The sequence below is a fragment of the Rhea americana genome, unplaced genomic scaffold (assembly GCF_003343005.1).
Source record: "Rhea americana isolate MKP2758 unplaced genomic scaffold, rheAme1 scaffold_13, whole genome shotgun sequence".
Lineage (NCBI taxonomy): Eukaryota > Metazoa > Chordata > Aves > Rheiformes > Rheidae > Rhea > Rhea americana.
In genome coordinates, this window is record NW_028185372.1 from 1,216,567 (window position 1) to 1,234,964 (window position 18,398).

The 18,398-nt window shown below is 39.5% G+C and overlaps 1 protein-coding gene across 1 annotated transcript in view; it reads right to left on the minus strand.

Annotated features, from left to right (window-relative positions):
• The window catches only part of ADAMTS12 (ADAM metallopeptidase with thrombospondin type 1 motif 12), a 159,564-nt gene that overhangs the window by 92,633 nt on the left and 48,533 nt on the right, over window positions 1–18,398 (minus strand). Inside the window, 1 exon segment of the mRNA XM_085297693.1 lies at window positions 2,411–2,585. Within this exon segment, the coding sequence (XP_085153819.1) occupies window positions 2,411–2,585 (175 nt within the window).

The following is an 18,398-nucleotide window of genomic DNA, read 5'->3' on the forward strand; positions in this document are numbered from 1 at the left end:
CCAGATTAAGGATATTTAACATCTTTTATTTCTGTTAGCTTGACTCAGTCTTCTAGTAACTAACTGCACGATAACATGCGATTTCCTAAGGCCTTGATAAAGCAAAGCAAAAAATGGCTCAAAGGTATCATGTTAACATACTCACAAATGATGAGTAGAGTTGGAACATGTAAAGCTTTTTGCTGGCRGCAGCAAAAGATTAGGAAACGTCTAGGGTGGGTCTGCTCTGATTAAATAAATAGGGGTCTCAGTAGATGATCAAGGTGTCTGTAAAGTCACTAGAGACCTGGTCAAGATCGTTAATGGAGTTTAGGGCAAGTTTCACCCAATTAAAAACAGACAACTGATGTCAGTAGATGAACTGAATGCTAAACTCCAAGGGGGGACTGGACAGCTGACTTAGATGCAGATCTCCACAAGGCAGACAACTCCATTCAGCTGMGGTGAATCCTGCCCTTGCTTGTCTATTCAAGCTCTGGGGGAGAATGTGGAAGAGAGCCTGTTTCTCACTCTGCAGTCCACGGTCATCCAAAGTAGCAAGAGATAATCTATGAAATGAAAGAAAGTTCTTTTTCTTTTAAAACACGTACAAATCCATTTCCAAATCATCACTACATTTTAACTCGAGTACAAATTGTTTCCTTAGCATAATTCTTAGACTTGGCTTAAGTGTAAAAAAAAAAAAAAAAAAAAAACACACAGAACCAGAGCTCTCAAACAAAAGCAGACACTCCATATGATTACTCTCAGCCCAAGGCTAAAATATTTAATTCCAAAAACGACGTCCTACAAGAGAGATAGCAAACAACTCTTCAGCAATTACTCCTCAGCCCAATGGAAGCAAGCTGGGACTTGGGAATACATAATAACAACCATGATATTAAAAGCTATAAAATAGAATCTTTTTTTAAAATTAAATGCAAACTTTACTTAAGTCAAGATTACTGCTTGACCGAAAGCAGACACTATCTATAAAGTCTGTCAGTTAATACATAATCATTTGTGTTTAATTGACTTGTTTACCTTCTTAATTTATAAGATACTTTCTTATAAGCCTGGAACATTATGAACATACTTTTACCAGTAGTAATTTTGTCATGTGAAAATAAGTAATATCAGATAGAGTTTAAATCCAAAAGCCTAGCACAGCACACTTAGCTAGTCAAAGTGATGAAAACTTAGGGAAGTTGTACTCAATTTTTTCTGTATCTATATAGAGCCAGATAACAAAGAACACTCATATTCATTCTTATGCAATCCCTTATCATGGCCTAGCCAACATCACTAAACACTTAGCAACTCTCTCCTAACCATCAGGCTTCTAGTTTCCCTCAACTATCAGTTCACACTGCTTTCTGCCAGCAAGCAGCAAGTGCAGTCCAGGTCTTTGACTAGAACGTGGTAGGGGTTGAGTTGTTGTTTGCTTCTTTTACTCATCAGTTAGTATTATGCAGCAGTAAAAGTACAACAGCAGTCATGACTGAGTATTAAAATTTCCTATATAGCCTTTCCTTTTTTTTCTTTTTTTTTTTAACCCCTGGAAAAGAACCAACTTTCTTTAACCATTAACTTGTAAAACAGACACACAGACACATATCTCTTAATATAAGAGATGAATCCCAAATTATGTAAAAAAGGAGCTGCACAGTATTATTTATTCATTTTCCCTACCAACACAGTACCTTTACTAATGTTTTGTGCAGACTGTCTGAAGTTTTTGTTATGAAATCAAATACATGATTTATCTAATGAATTAAAGGAATATATTTTCTAATCAGGAGATGCTAACTACCCTCCAGACATGTTCCTCATTCCAAGTCTAATAGTTTGTTTTCTCAAATGACATATTGGTGCAGTAACACTCAGCATCATGTAAGTCATTTTTACTTCTACAAAAAATACTTTGCTATTTATGCCTTTGACATGACAGTGTACCCCACTACCAGAACAACCAGCTAAAAGCTTTCAAATATTCTGGTAACTATCACAGAGAACCTTGAAATCCTAAAATTAAACCATAGGTAAGAGGTTCACAATTTTATGTTGAGGAGGGCATTTGTACAGAGTGAGAATACTTTACAAAAAATCATGACGACTGCAGTTCTTGTCATCCCAGAACTATGCAAGAATTCAAATTAAATTCACTGAATAATTTTGGCTGGAGAAGAAAAGTGAGGAGTAGAAAAAGGCCATGGAAGACCATATTTCAGCAGTGATAAGATTYGGGTTCACATTCTCAGGAAGGAACATGGGTAGCCAGGAGGCATTTTGACTGAGATACCCCTGTTTTCCTTACTATTTCCAGAAGTAAGAAAAGCGTAGCAGAAGGAAAGGCAGGGACAACTGAAAAATAAAAGCTACTCAAAAAGATGAAGAAAGCAAATAGCTAGGAATTCAGAAATATTTATACCATCCAATCCACATGCTTGTTCTTTCTCCGTAGGGATCGCACGTCTTCTCCTTAAAGCATTTTGAAGGATGTTTGCYCCATAGATAATATGAGGATGAGGTGTTCCCTCTTTCTGTGGATGTTTTTTAATGGGCTCAATGAAGTAATCTCCATGGGGCAGATGAAAATATCCAGTCTGAAAATAAGCATAGAATAGATATAAATAAAATCTCTACTGTCTAGTACTGGAAGTCAGAAAGAACATAGACTCTGTTCACACCACTATCTCTGAGCATTTAAGGCAGCCATTACACCACAGCATCAAAATGCAAAAACAGGTTTTCAGCATTTATTTTGCTGCGTACATCAAGGTTGCTTTGTACCTCGCAAAGGCGTTAACAGGGTAAAGGGGAATGTATAGTAGTAACAACCTGAAATCCAGTTTCTTGAGGCAAAGGCTCCATATTTGTACAAAGCTGCTGAAAGGTCAAAAGTTAGTAAGTCACAGACGATGCACTAGAAAGAGTTGTGTCTTGTTCCTCTGGCTTTTTGTATCTCTTCCCCAGAGAACAAACCCTGAATAGAAGCTATTTCATAAACAGAAAGTATAATTCTGCTCCTAGCTGAAATTCCACGGTCAGATTATACAACATTTCAGACTCAGTGAACTGTGTGGTCCCCTCTCATCTCAAGGGTGCAAAAACCTTCTGGCCCCAGGCTTTCAGTGGAACAACGAAGCAGCTGTTCACACATTTTAACAAGCTCTTGTGATCACAAAACAGACCTGCATGGCAAAGGCTGTAAAATTTCTCATGCTACAAGTTCTGTACCAAACTGTTGACTCTGACTGAGCAAGAGGGCCTTTGATAGCCATCTCGACTACAGAGGATTCATTTGTATTTCTCTCCCTTAGATCTCCCCTGTGACCTAAGGGATGGATCTGGCAGCCGGACGTGGCCTCGGACCCTTGTCTCCTTTTTTGCAGGGATTACTAACATTGCAAGGAAATTGTTGGGCACAGCCACACAGTTATTTCAGGCACGCTCAACAGCAAGCACCATAAGCCAAAGCAAATTTAGAGAGGGTCTCTCTAAAATTCACTGATGCTAATTACCCCTTAAATACACTTTCAAATGCTTCTCTCTTTACATTGATTCTATGCTATTGTGAAAGCACACTCAAATTATCAGAAATGGAACTCCAGTTCAATAAAAGATTGCACTGGAATATATCATGCTGCCTTCTACATATAATAACATATATATTTTATTGCTATCTTAACTGTATGTCCTTGCTTAACATCAGTTCAACAGAATGATGGGAAAATGGACTAGCCATTTGGAACCAAGTCTGAGGCCACTGTAGGGTTATTATCCAACTACATCCCTAAAAATTCCTAAATAACTTTTCCCACTGACAGCACAATATTCCACCACAATCACTCCCACCTCCCCCCAAAAAATATCAAAAGCCTTACTGTAGTCACAGACTGTACCCACCAGTAGATCTACAAAAAAAAAAAAAAAAAAAAAACCACACTCTCATTCCTCAAAAAGAAACCTGAAACCATGTAAAAGTAACCATGCCTCGCATCCTACACATCTATCTTACTTAAAACTTGTGCCCAATGCAGAGTTCTGACATGCCATTTAGCTCAGCGTAGACATGATAAAGCAGCTAGGACTCAGGCCCTCATCAGAGCTTCCTGTCATGCTCAAGTCACATGAAAGTGGTCCATAAGCCAAACTTTAAACTATTTCACTGTGCTCCCACATGACTGTTGAAATTTTGTTCTCAGAAGTTTTCTGTAATCCTGCTCATGCTTTGCCTTACCTCCAGTCTTAGCTTTACTGGCATCTATTTTCTCATTGAGTATCTATTTAAAGTAAAATTTAAAAACAAAGTTACCTGCTACCAAAATCTCTCTGCAAACAGACCAAAAGGTCTTGAAGGATGAACCAGTTTGTCTTTCCTCTTCATTAGCCAAACACATCAGTATGGTAAAAATGCCCAAGAAGTTTGGAGCATGCTGACCCCAGGCATCCTGAGAGCTACTGGAGATGCAACATGCTGTCCAGGATCTGTGTACCGCCAGTGATCTCTAAAGATGCATAACAAGTAACTATAATAACGGATAGGAAAGAAGGCAGCATTTTATATCCATTCACTTAAAATATCTGAAGTCTAAATAGCTTAAAGTGGCTTAGAAAAGCTGTAGAAAATTGTTTCCCTTTTTTTCCACAACACTGATTGCCTGGCTGGCTATAACACTGCATGTCAGCTAAATCCAAAATTGTTATTGGCTTAAAATTGCCAGCAATGGAGAAACACGGGCAGTAAGAAGTATTACGTAGGTACAAATTTAGCATGCCTCAAGACTGAAAGCAAGCTCAGGAGTGGTAAGCATTTCTGCACAGACATATCCATTGGTATTATGCCTATGATTGCAGAGATAACTTAGGAGCAATACTAGAAGCGTGTATTACTCTGTATCTTCTAAAAGACCCGTAAAAAGTTCTAACATGCTCCACTCTCATCATCTACAAATGGCTGCATTGCATGCAGAAGTTTATCGTGAAAAAACACAATATTTAGTTCGTGTAAAAGAGCACTGGATAGATCAATTCTGGAACCTGCCTCAAAACTTTTATTTCTAGTACCACGCAATTCTTAAATGGCTGAAAACATTTGCCAGTTCCACTTTCAAGCTGCAGCAAGAACAGGAGATGATACCCTCTAGGAAAAAAGCTCTTCTCAAAACTGTTCCTAGAAGCAATGGGAAGAGAAGTATGGAAAATCTCACAAGAGAGATCACTTGTATTTCTTGACTAGCAATGCAGATTTAAAGTTTGCTTATTGCAATACTAACTCAGTTGTCACACGCAACAATGCATCATTTTATGATCTACAAGTTGCTGGAGAAGATTTCTTCTGTCTCAAGGTAAGTTCACTGCTCTGAACAACTAAGAAGCAGCTCAACCACAACACTTCTTAAATTGTTGTTCTTCCACAAAGGCTTTCCATAGCAAGAAATGCTTTGCCCACATCAAATAGGCACCTGGAGGTCTTCTAAAACAAGAACATCAATCTTTGTTTTGCATATCCTGCAACTATTTTGTTCTTGACTGATGAGCCACCACATAGCAATGATTTTTGTTCCTGCCCAGAATTATAAAGAACAGAATACACAGGCTACACACTTAGTCATACACAAGATGTTTATTAATTAAATGATATACCAACTAGAAATAATAAAGACTCTATACAATAGCAATAATGGATAAAATCACTACAGCTTTAACTGTGAGAAATGTGGAGGTGTTAGAAATAGCCTATTACTGTAAAAAAAAGATAATACCTTGTATTTCAAATGTTAATCTTCCCAGGGAAGTATTTTTTTTTTATGAATTTAATTTCCTGCTCTGTCTTAATGAGAAGCATGATACCTGTGTAAATTTATGGGCAAATCAAATAAGGAAATCACAGTGGCAAACACTGCACTCATCAATGCTGCTTGGGATGAAGCAATTGTGAAAGTCTGCCTCCAGCATGCAGATGTGCTTTCAAACAGCTTCCATAACACTCTCCTGATTTGCTGAACTAGCACTTTGCACTTGCCCTTTGGCTCCTCATAGGCTACACGCTGTGAAAGAAAATAGTAAGACCACACTGAAAAAAATATCAATAAGCTCTGCACTAAACTTACTTCATAGCACTCAGAACTGCCAAAATTCCCTTTGCTGTTTAAGTGTTTCCTTAGATTTGCTCTTTACATTTGTTCTTTCCTGAGTTGCAATAATAGCATACATTTTTCATTTAGAAGTCCATCAGATTTCAAGCTCAGCATACACGTAACATATGCATTTTTTAGGATATCCTTGTTTGATGATGCTACTATTTGAGTCCACTCACACAGCCTTCTCATAGAGTCTTTTTATAAAAAGTTTCACCATAAAAAAGCCTTATTTATGCTCATTCCAAAATCTAGATTGCAATATTTAGTTTTTACCATTAAAAAAAAAAATGATTACAGTCGAACTTCCATCATTTAAAATTTCTTTATGAAAAACTGCTGTCCAAAATGGTAATAAAAATGGCCAGAAAATGGGTTTTCCTCAATGCCTACAGGTGAAAAATCTACCACAGAATTTTTCTCTCCTCTTTTTTAATTTCCTTCAGAAAAACCTTCTAAAAATTCTGACGTATTTTTGCCAAAAGTGTCTCCCAGTGTGTATTTGGAAGAGCGGTCTCATTGTTTCCTAAGCCTGCACTTGAAGTGCCTCTTCCTYCATTCCCACCGCCCTGCTCCCTGGACAGATCGCATCTCCCGCAAAGCATGGTTCTCATCATGAGGCAGTACTAAAACATTTATGACTCAAGATTTTCAGCCAACTTTTTTAACTTTAAGCAGAAATTTGAGTTTTGTAGTGTATTTTTCACATAGTTCTTTTGATCAATGAAAAGAATTTATAACCTTTTTTAAAAAAATGAAAAAAAAAAAAATTTGGGCAGATTTTCTCAAACCCACACAGGAAACTGAAGCAGAGTCTTGTGGGAAGGGAAAAAGCAGCGTGGAGCCTTGGCTAACCTTTGCAGTGCTATCCCAGAAAGGAGAGGCTAGAATTACTGGGAGTTTGGGGCCAGAGAGGCAAGGCTCCCAAGCCACTATGAGCAAGACTCAAACTGCCAGTCTAAATCTGTATTACTGAGTATATTGACATTAATGCCCCCCCCCCAAAAAAGGTGCATCTGAAGGATCTGTAGCAAAAATAGTGCACTGCTCATCCAGACTGCAGTATTTCTGATGACAAGGCAGCCACAGACTCTGAAAACATGGAGAGCTTTAAGAAATGAATTGATACAAAAATAAAAAGAAAAGATGCTAAGTTTACCCTTAAGTACTTTGCTCTGGTTGCTTATCACAACTGTAAGGCACGCTAAGAGAATTTCAGTTCGAGTAAAATAATTTTCTTATCAAAGGAAAATTTGTGCTGTAGGAAACAGATGTATTCCCACACTCTTTAGTAAAGAACTTCAGCCTCAAATAATCAAAATAAAACTGGTGAAATAAATTATCTGTAAACATTACATTACACATGCTGAGTTTATTTTCCTTTTTCAGTGTCTGATTTAATTGCTTTCTGCTTTTATTCCCCCCCGGATATTTCTACTTCAGTCATCCTCTGATGCTACCTCAGCTAGAACCCAAGCTCAGTAACACGAGGGTCCAGGCTAAATTTTCACCAACTGCCTCATGGTCAGCTACAGCAGCCATTCCGCTGCTCAGGTAAGAGTGAGGAGATTGAAATGTTGATTATCTTTTAGATGTCAAGAAATTTGGCAAGAGTCTTCTGTGCACRTCGCCAACAGAAAAGGCCAACATCCTAGCTCTTGGCGTCTTACAGAAAGCAAAGATGCCTGCAGCAGGCTTTGATGAAAAAGCTGCTGAGGCACTGGAATGCAGCCTTATAGTTTAACATAGGTTTGGTCTAAAATTAAAACAGCTTATTTTTAAGGTGACAAGGTGACTGGAAGAGGATTCTATCACATCAAAACATTTTATGCTGTTTTGTCATGCTTGCTGGCTTGTACATTTTAGAAGCAAACCAGAAATTAGGCAGAAATATGCAGAGTTATGCCTCGCACAATGCAGGTCCAGATTGTGTGATCAGATACAAAGAAGGAAACAAAACAAAATAGTGTAAATCCAACTTTACTGTACATTTACAAGATGGACTTTTCTGACAATAGATAAGGTATTAGAGTGGGTAGAAGTGTCCGATATTCTCCAGTTCTTAGGTTAACAGCCAGACCTCACTCTTGAATATGCAGTCTCCTCAGTCTTCCTGGCTGGCAACACAATCCGAGTAAAAGAAGTCACCATGAGTGTCTATAGGGCCGCATCTGTCAGCTAACAAAACTGCTCACAAGACATGAACCACCCAGYTGAGACACTTCATAAAGAATCATTTCAAGAGCACTTCACAGTGCGAAAGTGAGGATGAGGAGGAAACACTTATCTTCACCAAGGTCCCTTTCCCTAATGGGGCATCTCCTCCAGCACATTCTCAACACAACACACGAGAGGGTTATGGCATCAGCTTGCTGAGGACAACAGTCCACCTCATCTCTTCTCTTCACTGGATTTGAGCAGAATAGACTCCTCTCTCTTCCCACAGTTGAGCAGAGATGGGGACTTGAATGAAAGTTATTTAGGAGACATTTAAAGGAACTAAGATAGCACCACATTAGAATTCCACTGTTTACATAAATGAGCAAGAAAAGCAGACAATCAAATCCTGTGTTCATCTGTTCCTTTGCAGTGCCCCAGGAACAGCTTGCCAAGTAATACTGATAGCCAAGAACGATTTTGATAGCAGATCTCTAACTCACTGCGAGCTTTATATTTGTTACGTTCATTTATATTACAGGGAATTCCTTGTAAAACTGGAACATTCTCTGAAGAGTTGAGCACACTCTCAAAAAAAAGTGGAACTCTGAACACAATTTTCAAAAACATCTTTGTTCACAGTTCAAGTCATGCCTTCCTCTATTATCAGTCTTCATTGTCTATTCTACCACCCTCATTCGTATCGACTCTATGCTGGTTATATTTGGAAGAGTTGGTTTGTAATCTCATTTATGCATGCACTGTTGATACTCTGCTGGCCACTGCTAGATTTGCATCACAGAAATATTTTGTCCTTTCTCTCATGACAAAAGATCCATAAGTGAAAAATGACAATTATTATCTGGCTGTGAAGTTGCTTAGAATCTCTTCAGTTTCTTACAGGCTTCTGCTTTGAAATCTCCAGTATTTCACGAGGAACATGAAAAATAGGTGCTTTCACAGCTTCTACATCTCTAACAGTATCATAGAGCCCCAGTAACTGTCAGTTCATGTTCTGCAGTTCCCAGAGCTCCCATCTGCTTCCTTCCACATTCTCATCCCCTGCTTTTTGAAATAAATCCTGTTTGATCTGCTTAAGCCAGATCTGCTCTCCTTTGCTCCCTCTAAAGTTCAGACAAACCATTAAGTTCCAGCAGGGAAAAAAATGTATTGTCCTTTAGCAGGGATAAAGTAACTGTCCGTTTTTAAGGTCTTAAACAACAGCAAAGATTACATTTAATAAATCTTACATAACTTTCAGCGCTGCTTAAATCGAAAGAAGCCTGTGTTCGGCAGAGAGAGATGGTGTGACACAGCTGACTTGTAATCCATTAACTCCATCACAGTTTGAGCCCTTTTTCTATTTGCCACTGTGACTTCCACACTACAGCTGAGAGAGGGACTCCCAAGGGCTCTCTGAAGCCCGAGCACTCTTGGGGTCTGGGACACCTTTTGTCAGCATTTCCCTTGTTATTCAGTTACTGAAGTCCACTCTGTCTTTGGAGAAGGCAATGTTGCAGCCCTTGAGGCTGTCTAATTTGCCCATATTCAGTAAGGTGATATCCCCACCAGGACAGGTAGAATGGGTGTTACCTTGCTTGTGCCCTAACCTGTCCACCCAGCAAGTTAGACTATCCTCAAGTGTAAACCATCTGCAGAAGTTACTCCCTAGAAACATCAGCTAGGCCACACTGGAGCACTCCATGAGGCAAGGAATATGAAAAAATAGCTGATATAGCCTCAAGCTCTACTTCAGGGTGAATCTGAAGAGTTCAAATTCAAATTAAAAACCCAGTCAGCTTTGCTCTCCAGCCTGCAAGACCCACTTTGGCCAACAGTAACACACTTCAAAAAAAAAAAGTTTCACTCTTCTTCCTACTCCATCCTCTTCCCCTCTTCCGCAAACCACTTTTTAGACTGGAATATTGAGAAGTTTTAATGGCAAATTCTGTTACAAAAAAAAGTCTATTTTCTCCAGGTGCAGGAGGCTTGCTTTGACTACAGTCACAAGAGGCTGAGATTCTTGCAAGTTTTGCCTTCATTTGGGATCCAAAAACAACTTGGCAGGTGTCACTGTTCTGAGAGAGAACAAAAAGTATGCTCAGTTCCTCCAAAACCAACCTTCAATTTGGAAGGAAAGAGCAGCAGCTGTTTTTTTCTATAAAAATACTCCTGGAACATCAAATTCATATCTTTCTAATTAAGTTTGTTCAGAAAGCACTGCATCCAGGGGGCTCATTGACAAAATACTTTTTTTCCTCCCTCATTAATCTCAAAACAGCCTCTTGTGAAAATGGAAATAAGCATTTTAAAAATGGTTTGTACCCATCAGCTTTCAAAACTCCTTTTCAGACTTTTGATATCAGGATGAGAAGTTGTAAAGCTCTGAGTTAAAGGACAGTAAACTTTTACAGTTCGCAAAGCAGATCAAGTTGAATGTTTAAAGCCTACCTAACACCAAAGAGTAAAGATCTAAGCTCCAGAGAAGTAACAGTCTCCTCACTGAAACTTTACTTTCTAATAACAATGCAAATGCAAACAAGATCCACAGAGCAGATGCAATCTCTAATCTCAGTGATAGAAATTACTGTGACTGTTTGGGCTTCCTCTTACATTCTAAAACTAATTTTAAGCTACTGAGTATGACAATACTAATATCACAGAGCCCAAACTTTATTAGGGGAAGTAACTAATTATGGGTATTTGATCAAACAGAAAGAGTCATTTTGTAAGAATTATTTGTACTACTGTGGCCCACAGGAAGCCCTAGTAAGCAGCCAGGAAGGGATTAAAATGTTGAACTGAAGAGACAGCTGCTACAACAGGTGCAGACTCATGGAAGAGAGCACAACCCTCTCATGATGGTCTTTCCCATTGCTCATGGATGATAGCCTAGCAGAAGCTGTGCTCTCACGAAGAGAAGGGAAGGTTGTGGCCCACATTCCTCCACTCCCCAGGAACGACTTGGCTGGAACAAGTGTAAGTCTGAGGGATAAAGCAGCTTCTGGCTGTGCTAAACTGACCAGCATCTGGGGACACTCTTCTCTGGTGTCCTACTATCCCCCTCCATCACACAACCAGGCACAGCTATCACAAGCAGACATATATTGTAGGTTTGCAGCTGCAATCATAGCTTGGATTCAGTGTGTTGGGGGACAAAATTCTGCCTTTTTCCTCCAAACTTGTGATGCCTCTGGCTGTGCACCATGGATGGGATTGATGAATGAAGTTCAGCGCTCCTAAAAAGGGTCATGCCACTGTTTTCCATGAAAATGTCCCATCAATGTAAAAAGACAGATGGTTCTCATGCCCTCAGTCTCTTTTTCATTTATCATTTATGCTTCCAAGGCCTTTCTGAAAGGTCACTTCCCGACACTGAAGGATAACCTCAGAGCAGCACTGTTGACACTGACAGCTTCAGCCCTGTGCATTCAGGAGAAATGATGGCTTCTGCTCAGTAACTGCAGCTTGAAGCACGCTCCCCTTAGGAGCACAAGGGAACGGTTGCTTCTGTCACTCCGCACCACACTGTGGCAGGCTGTGAGCCGTCCTGGGGATGCAGTGGGCTATACTGGCTGTCGCTGGGGAGGAATGAAGGAGGAAGAAGCTCATCACAACCAAATACCATATGGAACAGGAGAATTCAGTCCTCAGTATATACTAAAAAGGCATCATAACCAATGGTCGTATTGAAAAAAGATGAAGAGTAAACACAAGGGTAAGGGAAAAGAAGGAGAAAAAAATGAAATGAAATCATAAGAAAAAGGGTTCAAACATAGTCTCATAATTTGGAGAACTAAGTACAATCTCTAGGACACAGACAATGCTTAGCAGAGTCTGGGAAGTGGCACGATGATAACCAGCAATTACAAAAGAAAAGCTAAATTTCTGCCATCCTGAGCCAAATCACATGCCACTCATATAGCTTTCTTGGTTATTTCTTCTGCCTGAGAAAGGAGAGCTAGTTGATTTTATGATGGCATCTGGCACAAGACCTTAACATGACTCCCTTGTCCCCCTTCAACATAGCACAAGTTCCAGGTCCCATGCGCCCATAGCAGAAGGCTGATCAGATTCAGCTTTGGGTTCAGGTCATTTTAAAGGCATAGAGCACTTAAGTTAGCTCCAAATTTGTTTTAAAATCCCCTCGCAGCACAAATTCTTATTGAAATCCTTCTCTATTGATACAACAAAAGCATTATATACACCAGTATATAACCAATATTACTGGCATGTGTGAGACACTGCAGCTGATAGGTCGCAAAAAAGTCTAACAAAGGAGTAGAATCTGGAAGCTTAGATCACCTCTCTCATCATGCAAAAAAACTCACCACCATAAGCCTGCAAAGCAAAAAAGAAAACCTCAAGCCTCAGCTCAAAACTTGACAGGATTTCTATTCAGTGAGAACAAAATCAAAAGAAAATTTTGCACAAAACCAGTAACCAAGCAAGCTACTTCCACCTAGACTAGCATAAAATATCTACTATTAATTCTAAGCTCCCTTTGGTAGGAAGAGCTAGATCCGGTTAAATACYGGCCAGCTCCCATGAGCCGCTGAACACTTTCAGCTCCTACTGAATTCAGCATGTTCAATGTTTTCCAGAGCAAGGCCCAGAGAGAATTCTGTAACTCTTTGGGCTTGGCCTACCCAGGAAGAGATGAGCCCACATGGCTCTGCTGGCCTCCAGGGGAAGGGTGACCAGCAGCCCTTCTAACCAATGGTTTTGCAGGCATACAGAAAATAGTAACATCAGATCAAGGGATTTTCCTGTAATATGCAGAACAGTCCAGGTGAGAAAATGACAGTGTGTTGACAGTGGCATAGGGCAAGCACAAAAAAAGCTCCGTTTTGTGTGATTCAGCTGTTAAAAATATTTATTGTAGGAAATCTTTTCTCAGTGCCAAGCTTAAAAAAAAAAAAAAAGAGTCTTCTAACCAAGTATCTGTGGCACATACATTACCTAAACATTTTTTAATTAAAAAAAAAAAAAAGGTGAAATTCCCAAAGGTGAAATTCCCAAAGGACCAGTGCTCTGGAGACACATCAAGAAAGTCATCTTTGAATAGGTCACTGGGCCAGGCAGTCACACAGAGTATGATCATGTGGCTGTACTGAAACAAATGACTAACTGCACTAATGCAACGTCCTCAGGGAGGCTAGACAGCAAGCCTCTCCTTGCACGAGAAATACCAAGTATGGCACAGGGAATGAAGGGGCAGTCCCTCTTTCTTACCACTGCCTCAACTGTCTGGGGGGCTGGTTTGACTCAGAAGATTCAACCAACTTCCAAGGACTTGGCAGAATCAGAGACTGTGGGGTAAGGAAGGAATACAAGAACATCCCTTCTCATCTTTTCCCATCAACACTGACATCCAGATTACAATTGTAGCAATAAACTGCCTATTTCAGTTCAAAGTGACAGATAAGGCCTGAGATCAGCCACGGCCTTTACAGCAACTATAGAGAGCACTGTAGCAAGCCTCTATGTCCAAATCCAGTAAATACACAATTTGCATACAGTTAGATAYACCCACTGCACAGCACAAGAAAAATGCAGGTCAAACAGAAGTGGGTCTTTCTTTTTTGTTTAAAAAACATGAAGAATTCTATCAACCCACTAGTAAGAATGCTGTAAAATTACTCTATATTTGGGGGAAGAAAAAGAAAGAACACAGAAAAGCATACCAGAGCTAAACAGAGAACCTGACAATAGTTTTATAAATCCATGGCGTGCCTATACATTACACACTTCATAGAAGTTTTCATCCTCTGACTCTAGAAGTAGCACAACAGAGTAGTACACAAAACAGTGACATGGCTGAACAAGGCTACAAAGCAGTTTCTGTACAATGAGCAACTGAAAAGGCTGAGGAAAAGAGACAGAAGGGAGGCAGCAAAGAAACTGGGGAAAAAAAACGTTTTTTGCTGTCTCTTCTAGCACACAAGCTAGGGAGCTTTACAGTAAGCAAGCAGGTAACAAAAGAAGATTTTTTCATCCAAAATACTTAAGCTGAGGGATCATTTGCCACAGAAAGCTGCAAACAGGAAACTAAGTTAGAAAGGTCCCAGAAGTGTCTAGACAAATCCATGCAGGGCATATTAATCTAAGGCTGTTAAACAGAAAAATACTACCTACAGCTCAGAGCCAGACAGCATGCCAAGGAACGGTCCCTATGTTCTAACCCTATTCTTAGGTCTCCCTAGGCACCCGGGGTTGGCCACTATTTCCACTCGAAAGTCAGTTGTTACTCAAAGCCAATTAACACTTTCCACCAACACAGGGAGCACAAATCAATCTTCTGCTTAGGTGCTTCCTTTGTAGCAGCTTTTTCAATAGAAAAAGCAGCTTTTTTGGCTGTATGCTTAGCCTTCTTGGTTTATTTTGCAGCCCAAGAGACTCCTATTGTGCCTTTCACGCTCTGTGTTTCTGCTTTCTTATAGCTGTAACATCAGCTCAGAATGACCAAAATTAACCTTCTGGGACTTTGCAGCAGAGCATGAGCACTCCTTTATTTCTTCGGACCAGCTGTTCTTTCCCAAGACAGAATATGGGGCAGGCTGGACTTCTGGGCTGATCTGCATCTTCATGCAAGCAGCAACCACTTCTTGGGGACACGCTTTTATCTTCTTGCATAAAGAAAATGTCTCAGTTCTGCAGCTCAACCATGGAGATCAAAGGGATAGTGTCTAGGCTGAAAATGATGAACCTGGCATTCTCATTTTTAAGTGTTTTTCTATACATATGTTTCTTCTGTAGGATAGTTCTGTTAAAAAAAATAAAAGGATTTTGTCCATTGAAAAAAGCTTTTCTTTTGGTTTGAAACTGACAGATGAAGTAGTCAAACAAAAGCAATTTTCATGAAAAGCCTGCAAAGAAATTACTTCATTTCAAAAAATGCTGTATTTCAAAAATAAGTATTTCATTYCATTTTGCTTTGTTTAAAAGCTGCAGCCAGCCTTTTCAGTTTGAATGTGGTGCCTCTTAGTACATTGTGTTTGTTTATAAAAAGAGAGAGACGATCTAGAGAAAAATTGAGCTGTTTGTCTGCATTTTTTTCACCCCAGTAAAATATTCTTGGGAACCAGGCAGGTGAGGAAGTGTATTTTGCTATAGTAAAAGGATTAATTTTCTTTCCATTGTCATCTTTTCTTTTCCTCAAAGGATATCAAGTCCTCAGAACTGGCATGTTTTGAAAACCTCACAAAGCAACTTCTAAAGGTTCTAAAATGATGCAAATCTTTATAAGCAAAGAAAAAGTATAGATTTTCARTACTTTTAAAAATTCAGCACTTTGCCTCTTTAGGATGTGTATTTTTTTTATTATGAGAAAGATTCATTGATACACATAAGTATGCAAAAGAATATGACTTATTCTATTTAATATTTTACAGATGAGATATACAGATTAAAAACCTTCCTAAAGACATGCTGTACACCTACAGAATAAAATATTGTTCTGTTAAAAAGTGAAAATTTACAGGACTCAAACCCAAAAGATACTGAGTAACTTCAATTCCTACTCAGAATAATTCTTGCTAGCTTAGGAATAGTGATAAATCAAAGGCTTGGCAACAATGGAAGAAAAAGAATATATCATATGCAGTTTTGAGCCAATTTCAATGTACTTAAAGAATTGTGTGTCACAGGACTGTTTCTAAATAAAATAATTTGGGAAGAAAGCCAGGACAGAACCAAAAATWATTTGTAATTCACCCCTAACAAAGGTGAGCTCACAAAAGTACTGTCTACAATGAGCAACTCATTCTGTTTTCACTATTAATAAGAGCTGAATAACTAGCTTGGACTGAAACCTGGGAATAAGAATTTTACTGCAGAAACCTCTACAGCTGAGATGATACTGTGACTTATCGAGGAATATGACATTTTCGAAACTGGGATTTTCCCACAGAATGATGCCATACCATAACAAAGGCAAACCRAAATGCTGTCACTGAAAAACAAGGCTTTTGCACAAGGAAAAGCGATTTTTGTTTCTTCCTCCCCAAAACAAAATAATGAAGATTTCCTCAAGCTGATGTATTTCCCTGACAAAGTTATGCCTTTTCTCCGTCTTCTCTTGAACAATGAAAAATAAAAAACAAAGACTGAACCAAATTCATCCCTGGCTGARTTTCATTGATTTGTTTGCAGGGACAGATCCGACTGTCTACATCCTAACATACTATGTGTAGCTTCCAAAGGCACTGAATAATCCCTTCCACAATTTTAAAATATTCTTGATTTTCCTTTATGGTCAATACTCCGCATACACCTGCACTTAGAGATCCCTACTACACATTTTGGATGAGAATACTTCAAAGGGTGTTCTGCCAGAACTGACCTTGAGACACGAAGGTAGTATAGTAGAATTGACTGTTAAAAATCATCTGTAGCGGGCTTTTTCCTCCCACTATGGCTGGCTGTTTACCAGGAGCTGCACCACCTACTCCYAGCTCAGGGCACAGACTCTGGCTCATCCAAGAATCCAATCCTAACTTGGCAGCACATTTCCGGATTCCGCTGATCCCTTTCAGGACACCAAGGCTCACCACCTTAAGCATTAGGCTTTGTTATGAAGCCACCACCCAAAAACCTGGATTTAGTGTCCATATCTAATCCAATTGGATTGATTTGACACTGCCTTTGACTACCTTTGGTTGTGAAGCATTTGAGACTATGGAGATGGGAGCTGCGCGCAGCTACCAAGCAGGCTCTGATTTCATGTTCAATCTCCTTAGCTATCAGAGAGCCTCTTCAGAATGGCTCTTTCCATAGTGCAGCTTCAAGTCTCACCAACTGTGCTGGGAAGCTGCAGGGAAGCTGTTGGGATTTTCTTGTCTGCTGTTTTTAAACAATAATTCTGTAGATTCAGGAAGAATGCAAACCAATCACAGAAATGAGAAGTCRGCTCTAGCTCCAGCATTTGAAAAGATGTCTAACCCAGCCATGGCAGTGTAAAATGCAGGAAGCAAACAAAGTGAAGGATGCAGTCACACAAACAGCATAGAATCAAGCACATATGAAACACAGGAATTAAGACCTTAGCTGGATACCCGAAATTAGAGGGAAAGAGTGCTGAGCTGTTGGGCACTATATCTAGACTAGAACTAAGAACTCTTAGCACAGTAATTTTTAATTAATCTTTGACTTTCAACAAGCCAGCTGACCTCTGCTTGTCACTCTACTGGCAACGTCTGAGGACAAGAGAGTTTAACTATGATATGCAGTCTTCCAAATGGGAGAGTTGGAACAGATAACCAATTTCAGCCTTTTTAAATCTGTAGACAGCTAAGTATTTTCCCATACAATCTTAACTCCTTCAAAATGTCACACTCCAGCTTGCAGTAAGTACATGCACCTTTATATGAGAGAGAGAGCTGGAGACAGACACACAAAGCATATGAGTACCTTTTTATTAATTATCCGTCATGGATCCTTCAGGCTTAAGGGAACCACAAGGATTATCAGAGTGTAAGCCACAACTCTGAATTACCTGTAGGMCTAACAGGGCCAACAAGGTTGACAAGAGGCAGATACTGGCCTGCTAACACCAATATCCAACAGCAAACATGCTTCACTGGTGACGCATACCACCTGCGTTTTTTAGAACTACTCACAGAATTGCTGTTTGTCACTGGCTTTCTAAATTGGAACACCAAAAAGAAAAAAAAAAAAAGACTCAAATAGAAAACTCAGGTTTCTTTTTTTGAAAGGGAAGTCAGAATACAAAAAATCTATGTCAAACATACCATTTCCCAAAGAAAAATGATCCCTTTCTCATATGCATTCATCCTGCTGCCTTTTGTTCTACGCTAAGGTCTCAAAGCAATGGCTGAATTTTTGGTGGTGTTTATACTGAACTTGGAAAACATCTGACAAAATACAAAGTATACCCATTTGCCTTAGCAGGGGTGTGTGTGGGTGTGTGTTACAGCCTCCAAGTCCTAGCTGCACACAGATAGCTGCCTGTGTTAGAGCCAAAGCTACAAGATGGCATCTTGTCCTTTCATCTGAGTCCCCAGTAAACCCTCTGTTTGGTGGCCAAGACCGTGCTCATCACGAAGTCATGCTTCTTACCAATCTCATCTATATAACAATGCACCTATAGACACACTC